Source organism: Poecilia formosa, unplaced genomic scaffold, assembly GCF_000485575.1.
Source record: "Poecilia formosa unplaced genomic scaffold, Poecilia_formosa-5.1.2 Scaffold170, whole genome shotgun sequence".
NCBI lineage: Eukaryota > Metazoa > Chordata > Actinopteri > Cyprinodontiformes > Poeciliidae > Poecilia > Poecilia formosa.
Genome location: NW_006800109.1, coordinates 266,066 through 276,177, shown reverse-complemented (window position 1 = coordinate 276,177; position 10,112 = coordinate 266,066). Strand labels below are relative to the sequence as shown.

The 10,112-nt window shown below is 40.1% G+C and overlaps 2 protein-coding genes across 4 annotated transcripts in view; both read right to left on the bottom strand.

Moving 5' to 3' along the window:
* Window positions 1-4,779, bottom strand: part of maptb (microtubule-associated protein tau b) — a 9,900-nt gene extending 5,121 nt beyond the window's left edge. The window contains exons 1-3 of the mRNA XM_016677969.1: window positions 4,151-4,779; window positions 1,210-1,281; window positions 5-529 (exon numbers count right to left, since the gene is read on the bottom strand). Coding sequence (XP_016533455.1) covers window positions 5-529; window positions 1,210-1,281; window positions 4,151-4,241 — 688 coding nt within the window. The 5' untranslated portion in view covers window positions 4,242-4,779. The remainder of the gene's footprint in view (window positions 1-4; window positions 530-1,209; window positions 1,282-4,150) is intronic.
* Window positions 4,780-6,021: 1,242 nt separating this feature from the next.
* Window positions 6,022-10,112, bottom strand: part of crhr1 (corticotropin releasing hormone receptor 1) — a 23,730-nt gene continuing 19,639 nt past the window's right edge. For all 3 annotated transcript variants that reach the window (XM_007564979.2, XM_016677962.1, XM_016677963.1), the window contains 3 exons: window positions 9,795-9,933; window positions 9,428-9,469; window positions 6,022-8,581 (listed from right to left, as the gene is read on the bottom strand). In XM_007564979.2, coding sequence (XP_007565041.1) covers window positions 8,441-8,581; window positions 9,428-9,469; window positions 9,795-9,933 — 322 coding nt within the window. In that variant the 3' untranslated portion in view covers window positions 6,022-8,440. The remainder of the gene's footprint in view (window positions 8,582-9,427; window positions 9,470-9,794; window positions 9,934-10,112) is intronic.

The following is a 10,112-nucleotide window of genomic DNA, read 5'->3' as shown; positions in this document are numbered from 1 at the left end:
TCTGGTTGGTTCTTCTCTTCAGGAGGTTCTGGATGGCTCTCCTTTGCTGGAGGTTCTGGTTCGAAAGAGGCGTTTGTTTTAAGATTTGAGAGCTCTTTGGACTCCTCCTGCACCTTCACTGCTGACAGTACCACCTCAACTTCCAGTTGCTCCTCATCTTTATCATCATCATCAAGTCTTGCTTCTCCTAGAGGGAATGCGGGGGAGGAATATGGACCCTCCTCTCCTGTCATCTTATTTTGTTCTTCTACGTTGTCCTCCTCCTTTCCTGTGACTTCCTCATCCTGCTGTGGAGGAGAAATGCTGGAGGAGGAAGGAAGCTGCTTATCCTTATCCTCATCCTGGATAATGTCTCCCTCTTCTTTTTTTACTTGGTTGCATGTTTTTGCATTTTCCTCCTGACCAGCTCCTTGTGGGTCTCCAGAAGGAGGCACTTCCTGTTTTCTCTCCATCCTCTCTCCTCCTCCCTTTTCCTGCAGCTCTGCGCTTCCATTTGGGAGTTTTTCCAGAAACCCGACAGATTCTATGTCTGACAGAGGAGTAGGAGACGAGAGGGGGAGACAACAGGAGGTGAAAGACAACCAACAACGTGACAGATGAGTCGAGTCACTCTGGTTTTTATCTATGTCTGTAGGGGGCGCTTCTCTCCCTCTGGAAACATTCTAGATTTACCTGCAACCTGCAGCTGGATAAAATTAGATTCCATACTGTTTTTGTCAGTTACATTGCAAAGCTTTTTTTTTTATCCCCATAGCATCTTCCATTTTTGTTTTCTGTCTCTTTATCTTTATCTCCCTATCATCAGATGACAACATAATTCAAATGGAAGAAAAAACCCCAAACTGTTTTGGTGCCCCTTTCAGAACATCACCAATATAGTTAAAAACTCACTTTTTTCACCACTGGCGTAGGACATTCTGAGATGTGGAACTCTAGGAACTTCAAGAATTAGGAAAACCTTCACGTGCAAGCTGTTGCAGCCTAATATTTTATTCAGTCTGTCTCACCGGAGTCAGACGTTAAAGGAGGAGTTGCTGCTGTTATGGTTCTCTTACAGATGGTTCTGATTCCGGTTCTGTCTAACTTGTAACTTCAAATGGTTGGCAGAACTGTAGGAATCGGTTAATGTTCATGAAACAGTTCTTGAAACAATGAGTTCAGTTTGAACTAAAATCTCCTGGTTCTCCTGATTGATTATTGTTCACAAACCTCCCATCGTGCTTCGCTGAACCTGGGCGGGGCCATCATTGACGGGGGCGGAGTCTCCATCCATCTTCGCTCCTGCAGAGATCAGGTGGAAAACTATGAGGAACCCGCAGATATCAACAAAACATATGAGGTGCCGTTTATAAAGTTACACAATATAAAAATTAACAGGAATATTTCTGACTTATTTAGCCTGCCATAGAAAAAAAAATGTGGGTTTATTTTTCAGTAATAATGTTATTCATACATTTATAAATATATGAATGACACATTTATTATGGGTAATGATAAATATGAGTTCTATACTAAATATTTAATACATAGTTCCCACAAGTCTGAACCGGAAGTGATCCGCACTATCTAAGTAGGCAAGCGCATGCGCATAGCATAGCGGACTCATGGCTTAGAGATCAACAAAAATATGTGGGCACTCTTAGCGGTGTTCGAGACAAAGATGCATTCACTTCTGTCGGAATCGACCCGTATGAGACGGGGAATGAAAATATGTCAGACGATGTGGACAAGCTGCCTCCGATCTTACTACGTTATAGTTACCTAGTGAAAATGAAGAGTGCGCAGACCATGGAGGGGCTTCGCAGCCTGAAATCTATGGACGCATACAGTTAGGGTTGAAAAGGATTTGTAAAGGACGTACGGACTTTTCATGTGAATATCACAGCTCTGGTGACTGGCAGAGTAAATACATGTAGTAGCATACACGTAGGCTACATGTCCGTCTTAGCTTGCAGATAAAAGCTACATTAATTAAACTAATTTTGCTAGTTTGGCAGTAAGTACTACAGTAAATATCACTTAGCACCACACAGACATGGGTAGAACACTCAAAAACTGTAATTGAGTAATATTTGTAATATACTTATATTGTTCATAAGAACATTATATAAGTACATTACAACTAGTTCCAGGCTTGTGGCTTGTTTATTGTTGCCATAGTAACTGCCTGCCAAGATAGCTGTCAGTTACGGGTGTGTGACGTCACATAGGGTAAGGAAAGTTGAGGTAATTTTATTTATACAGCACATTTTCAGCAACAAGGCAATTCAAAGTGCTCTACATGAATTAAAAGGAAATACATAAGGCCTATATATTAACAAGGTAGTTTACAAACTAATATTTAGTTCAAAATTAAATATTTAGCTCCATTTTACATATTAATTTTGCTAACTAAATATTGAGCCCTAAATTAAATATATATGTATATTTTTTAACTAAATATTTTGTTCCAAACTAAATATTTAATTTCTTATCTAAGCACTTAATTTTCAAACTAAATATTTAACTTCCTAAGTGAATATTTAGGTTGCTACCAAAATATTTAGCTATATTCAGATTAGCCTGCCGATAAGCAGAGGTGGAATATCAAAATAAAAGCTGGGTTTTACGACCTCTATATAAATCCCGCCGCTGAATCGCTTCATTCGTCGCTCCATTTCCGGGTTTTCTTACATATACAATTGATTCTTTTGTTCTTGACATGTCCAACTTGAAAACTAGGACGTGCCGTTTTAGGTGCTATCTAAATGTTTATTCATGTCTCTATAGCAACAGTTTCTGCATCAGTATACAGCGCTGCTCAAGCCAGAACACTTCCGGTTCATGTTGGTCACGTTTAGAGCTTCTAAGAACGTTTTCACACAATCAATATATTGATTCATTTTCATATAAAAAAATTTGTTTTACGAATGAATAAATAAGAAGTCTTACAGTTCGATAGCCGCTGTTAACCGCAAGTATTTAGGCTTGATCGCAGTAATGAATCTTGATACAGAAACTGTTGTTAAGGCATGACTGTTACAACTGCAATGTTTTCAAAGTAACACGTTGGACATATCCGGAGGAAAAAAGTCGATGAATAAAAAAAACAAACAAACAAACAAAAAAAATAATAATAATACTTGAGCAACGATTCCTCAAGACCCAGCTTTTATGATTTTCCTCTTCCCTTCTCCGCAAGCTGCATATTTAGATAATATTCGTAAGATATTTAGTTGCAAATTAAATATTTACTTTAATTCCCCATTTAATTAGTTAGAGAATTAGGTGTTTAGTTTGGAACTTTTATGTTTATAAATGTATGAATATACGAGTTTTTCTTTCTCTATGACAAGCTAAATAAAAATATATTGCTCTAAATTTCTTACTGTTTAACTCTGCAAACATCAGAACCACGTTTACTGCTGGATCTCTGACCCAGTTCGTTCAGGGTCTAGTCAGAATCGGTCCATTGATTTATCCGTCGATTTCAATTTGAATTTAGTCTCCAGAACTTCACAGAAATATTTTCCAACTGGACCGACCGTGTTTGATACCCTCCCCCCTCCAACACACAACAGAACCCTAATTTCATTCGGACTAAAGAAACAGGGTCACGGTTCTGTTTCGTTCCGGACTTTCCGGTTTTCTGAACTCGGTACCTGGCCCGTGTAACTGTAGGTAACAGTCACGTGATCCGATCTGATTACCCAATTGCCTGATTAAGCATAGTTACAATGAAGCACCGAGTCCAGAACCAGACGGACTCAGACTCATAAGAATGAATACGAACCGAACCGAACCGGCCCGGGCCGAGGGCCAGGAGAACATGTGGAGGAGTTGATGGGCGGAGGAGGCCTCACTGAGCATGCTCACAACCGCTTCCATCATGATGCAGCAGTCCAACATAAAGTCCGGTCCGGTTCGGTTCGTTTCACCTCCTCAGTATCTCTTCAGCGGCTCCTCCTGTCTGCGCCTGACCGACCTCTTCCCTGCGGCGCGCAGAGCCGCGAGGCTGCAGCAGCTGCGGAGCCGAGCACCCCTCCTCTGCTGCGGCCTGCGGAGCTCCGAACCTCCCGGAGGAAGAGGAGAAGGAGGAAGACGAGGAGGAGCAGCTGAACAGGAGGAAGATGAAGGAGAGATGGAGGAGAGAAGGAGGTGCGGGCCTTACCTCCTGCTGCTGCTGCGGCTGCTGCTGCGGTCCGTCTGCTGCTCCACCCTGCTGCCGCTCCAAGGAAGAAGGGAGGGGTCGCTGTTACCATAGCAACCACGCAGCATCACTAAGGCACATGTTTCCGAGGAAGTGATGTCATCAGAGGACCAACTCCATTTCCTCTGATATGTTTCTGTCCTGAGCAACTGTAGAAGAGTTCGGACCAGGAACCCAAGAGATTGGAGAACCATCAGCCCATTGGAGAACCATCAGCTGATTGGAGAACCTTCAGCCGACTGGAGAACCATCAGCTTATTGGAGAACCATCAGCTGATTGGAGAACCATCAACTGATTGGAGAACCATCAGCTGATTGGAGAACGTTCAGCCGACTGGAGAACCATCAGCCCATTGGAGAACCATCAGCTAATTGGAGAACCTTCAGCCCATTGGAGAACCATCAGGTGATTGAAGAACCATCAGCTGATTGGAGAACCTTCAGCCGACTGGAGAACCATCAGCCCATTGGAGAACCATCAGCCCATTGGAGAACCATCAGCCCATTGGAGAACCATCAGCTAATTGGAGAACCATCAGCCTATTGGAGAACCATCAGCTAATTGGAGAACCTTCAGCCCATTGGAGAACCATCAGGTGATTGGAGAACCTTCAGCCGACTGGAGAACCATCAGCCCATTGGAGAACCATCAGGTGATTGAAGAACCCTCACCTGATTGGAGAACCTTCAGTCAAATGGAAGAATCATCAACCAACTGGAGAACAATCAGTCGACATTCAAATCAATATGGACTGATGGTCTCCAGTCAACATTCAGCTGACTGGAAAACCTTGAAATAACTTTTTTATATATTGGAATATATTTCTTGATTATTTATTGCTTCTCCCTGCTGAATAGTTTTAGATTTTGAGGTCCATCCGGTCGCATCGTCATGGTAACCCCATCATCTGTCTGTTGTTCTCCACTGTGACTTCTGAGACCCAGTAAAAACAAAATAGAGACCGAGCTGCATTCTGATTGTGTCCACCAGGTGTCAGTGTTACCCTGAGGAACAGAGCCGCTGTATAAGATATGAACATATCTGATCTATTTCATTCAATAATTCTTTCTTACACTGACAAGAACACAGCATTTGACTACTTTGTATTATAAATTAGCCTTCAGTTTTAAATTTGAGATGAGATTGATTGTATCTATAGTAATGTGACGTATTCAGGAATTTGAATTAATACGAGTTACGTTTAATTTTCCTTTGGGATCAATAAAGTGTTGGTTTTTTTTCTTTATTTGAATGGTATTGTGGAAATTTAAACTGAATTAAGGTCTTGTAATTGGTTAGCTGCCAGAGACCAAAGCTACACTTCAAAAACACAAAATTGTAGGATGTTGTTTTTATACAGTTTCTAGAGCAAATGTCTTGACTATTAAAATTAAGAGAAAATTAACGTACATGTAACTTTTTAGCAAGGTGTAAAATCTTGTTTTTAGTAATAATTCCATAATATATATTTTAAAAAAACTACTAGTTTCACTGGCAGATTATTTCAACTAAACAGGTTAAAGCAAGATATTTTTCCCATTTTATAAGTGAAAAAATCTGCCAGTAAAACTAATACTTTTTAAATCAACATTGACTTAAAATAAGATGAAAAGTAAGTTAGTTTTGTCTTTTTTCAAGTGTAGATATTGGCACTAAAAACTAGATTACAAATACTTGGCAAGATTTAGTGTTTTTACAGTGTTATTCATTGGCTGTTAATCTGAGACAATCTCAGATTAACGAATGTGTTGTTTTAAAATTCGCATGATAAGCTCCACCTGAGCTGATTGTTGCTGTGGTTGCAGGTGAACGAATCGAACACTACTCAAACATCATTAGAAGGAGTTTAATCTGACATGAACAATGTAAAGTTTATACAGTAATTGCAGCAGCTTTCAATCAATCAATCAATCAATCAATCAATCAATCAATCAATCAATCAATCAGTCATTAGCTTGATAATCACTCACATTTTTAGGCACAGGAACAGAGTTCAGAAAAAAGGAGGAAGAGAAGCAGTTTTCATCCTGAGTTTTTTTTTTCTAGACACCTACTGACTAAGGTTACTATGGTTACTACCAGTTTTCTCAGGACCGACCAGAACTGGGTCTGGTTAGTTTATCGACTAATTGACTCAACTGAGCCCAGACGTGCAAAAATATCATACAGTTTATCAGAACAAAACGGGATGTAAACAGAGTTGATGAACAAAGTGCAAAAACTACGATGGCCATGTAATCGTGTAAAGAGCTGGGTGGTTACATCAAAATACAGAATATAACAGCAATATTACTGTAATAATAAAGTAATATTACTGTAATAATAAAGTAATATCGCTGTAATTACACATTATTAACAAAATAACACTCATATCTCTGTAATACCTCAGTAGTATCACTGTAATATCAATATTACTGCAAGGAAAACAAATCTGACAAGTTGAATAAAGTGCAAAAACGATTAAAAAAAATTCAACTCATGGTAACACTGTAAAACTGAAAATTACTATAATAACTGCGGACACTGAAGTAATGCTGCAACGTTACAATCGTAATACTGTACTATTACTGTTATGGGTGTAGTAACACTGCAATAATAATAATAGTGCATTCCACAGTGTGATGAAGGATTATTGGTACCAGAATATTAATCTCTGGATGAAGATTTGGGAACACAGGAAGTGCAGTGACATCACATCCTGCAGGACAAATAAGACAAGTAGATACAAAACCTGAGAGGGAATCTGAATCCGTAAAACTGACTGTTGGGTCAGTTCTGGTTCTGGACTAAACTTTTGGCCTTGAGCCTCCCGCTTGGAGGTGCGGTGCTGAGCCTCCATTTCCTGGTTCCAGCGGATCATTCAGGTTCATGGAGATAAATCAAACGGAACGCCCGTGTTAGCCATGGCCCACCGGGTTCACAGGTCCGACAGCCGCTGACCTTATCCCCAGAGCTCTTCAGCGCCTGGACGGCGACAGGAAACAATGAAGAGCTGGATTTTATCAGCAGGAAACAGAGCGGTGAAGAGGAGGAGGAGAAGACATGATTCTAGGTCAAGGGTGTTCAAAGTAGGGGCCGGGGGCCATTTGTGTCCCCTGGACTGAATTTGTGCGGCCCGCCTGGTCACGATTTTTTATTTTTATTTTTTCTTCAAATTACTCCTTTCCATTGAAGACTTATATGTGTGTTAAAATATGTCCATTTTAAACTGTAAAGTGAATGAAATACAAATATATAATGATAGAAAGAATAAATTAAATAAATAAAACTTTTTAATTAAAATCTACTTACAAAATAAATGCTAGACGCAACACATTTTTTCCCATGCTTTGTTGTCATGGTAACTAAGACAACATCTGCTCATTGACTTGCAATCTAACGTACACCAAGCCTGGTTTTAATTGCTGTATTAAACGTGGCTAAAAACACAAGTGTTTAAAAAAATTATCCTGTTTTATTGCTGACAAAAGATGAATTATTTTTCCAGTTTTTTTTTCATTCAAGTCCAGAATAATAAATTTTGGATCTACAATCCTATTCCCATTACAAAAACAAAAATATGATTGTTAAATTAAAATAGCCGATGGTAAGTTATGGTTTAGTAGCTAAAAAAACGGAAAGTTTTTTTTGGTGATTTTAGTTTTTAAAAATGATATTTGAGTATTTTTGAGCTGACGATTTTGGCCCATGTGACAAAATGTTTGGACACCCCTGGTCCAGATGTTCAGTTAGTTTTAGCCACAATGATTTCAGGTAAGATTCAAATGAGGAACATCTCCTTGTTTATGAATATCAAGGTTGGAAACATGTTTGACCCCCAGAATGATTCCCGACCATCAGAACCTAACAGAACCTTTAGAAGTTTGTGCTTTGATGTGGCAGAACAGAACCAAGCTCAGCATGATCCTCAACAGCGACACAAACCAAAGAACCAGGCTTCACATGTTCAGCAGCACCCCCTGCTGGCCCGCAGGAGAAAAAGCTGGTGATTACTATTATACACACACCTGATCAATAAATACATGAACATAGCTGCCTGGTGCGTCATGTGACCCGTTAAAAGCAGCTGAGTCATCGAGTCCAACGATTGGTCAGCTTGTTAGCCAATCAGAGTCCGGACTGACAGTTTTCCTTCTGATTGGCCTTCTGATTGGCCTTTCAGACGCGTGTCCTGCGCTGTGATTGGTCCAATCCAGGTGACTGATTGGTGACGGTTCACATCAGAGGCTGTGATTGGACGAGGCGGCGTGTCAGAGGTTGGAGGACTGTTTGATGCTGTGGAAGGATACCCTGCTGGGCGACGTGGGCAGCGACGTGGCGCGGACCGTCCGGCTGCGGATGGAGTGACGATCGTGCCAACGTATCCAACGCTTCTTCACTGTGGAGCGTACCTGGAAGCAGACGGACAGGTGGACAAGTAAATCACACGATCACACTCAGAACCACGTGATGCTCACCACGTAACTCCTGGGTTAGTTTCAGAATTTAGTAGTAACTAGTTACTTTTACTCAATTATATCTATTGGGTAACTTAAAAAAAAAGAAAGAATTATTATGATTAGCAATTTTATTATGAGGTATTTTTACTCTTACTTGAGTAAAATTTCTATATTTTCTACCCACTGAATGGAAGACAAAGAAATTCACCAGGCACAGAGACACACCTTCAGTTTCTGTTAAAGTTTCGTAAGTTTTTTTATTCAAAGAAATTGATTTGGGAAAATTTTATTTTTCCTGATCGAGTTACTTTTAGTTACTAATGCGAATTGTCATTTTGGTCCTTAAAATACATCAATTTCCACTTAAATTTATATTTTGGTTCCTCTGATGATGTCATTTTTAAATATTAAATGATTGATAATTTGATCAGCTCAATACTAGATTAGACTTTTTTACTCTTACTTGAGTAATTTATCAACTGTTACTGTTTACTTTTACTTGAGTACATTTTTTGGGTACTCTACCCAGCTCTGGTTAGTTTAATGTAAATTAAACTGACGTTAACCAGCTTTAGCGTCATTGGGACTGATAATCTTCCCAATAACTCAGTTCTATTTTAAGATAAACTAGGGCTAAAATAATGAATTATTTTAGTTATTGATTAATCCAACTTGGGTTTTTTTTTTCAGTTTGTTGCTTTCGTGGTCATTTACTTCCTTTTGCCTTGCTCTCTGGAATGAGTTTGTTTTCATTTGAGTTGGGAAAATTTATGCAGGTGGAAAGTTATCCTGAATTACCTCACTGTTGAGGAAACAGTAGAAGACGGAGACGAAGAAGCCCTGCAGAGACAGACAGAGGGACATTAGCTCAGATAAACAGACTGCTGTTCATACAGTTTGATCAACAGAAACTGGTCATGATCTGACAGGAAACTATTGAACTTCATGCTTCTGAACGAAGGAACTACCCAGCTCCACTTAACACCACATTCCCTCTTAAACTTTGAGCCAATCTGTTTAATGGCTCTGGAGAACTTCCAGATGTTGCTGCATCAGTTCACCCTGACCAGAACCAGGAATACGGACCGACACAGAAGAGGCTGCTTCCTGGAGGATGTTTGGCTGCAGCCTCAGATTTTGAATCATTGGAGGAAACTCAACGAACCTGGAAAGACTCCAGGATGGAGTTAAAGTAAATGAAGACGATCTGAGCCACTTCGTCTTCTCCTCCTGGATTCACAAAGAAAAGCATGTAGGTGATTCCCAGCAGAGGCAGCAGCACCAGTGTGGCCTTCACCGCCTTCCTGCAGGGCACAGGAGAAGACAACTGCATTCACTGGACATGTTCAACTGCATTCACTGGACATGTTCAACTGCATTCACTGGACATGTTCAACTGCATTCACTGGACATGTTCAACTGCATTCACTGGACATGTTCAGCTGCATTCACTGGACATTTTCAACATATTCCCTGGAGTTAT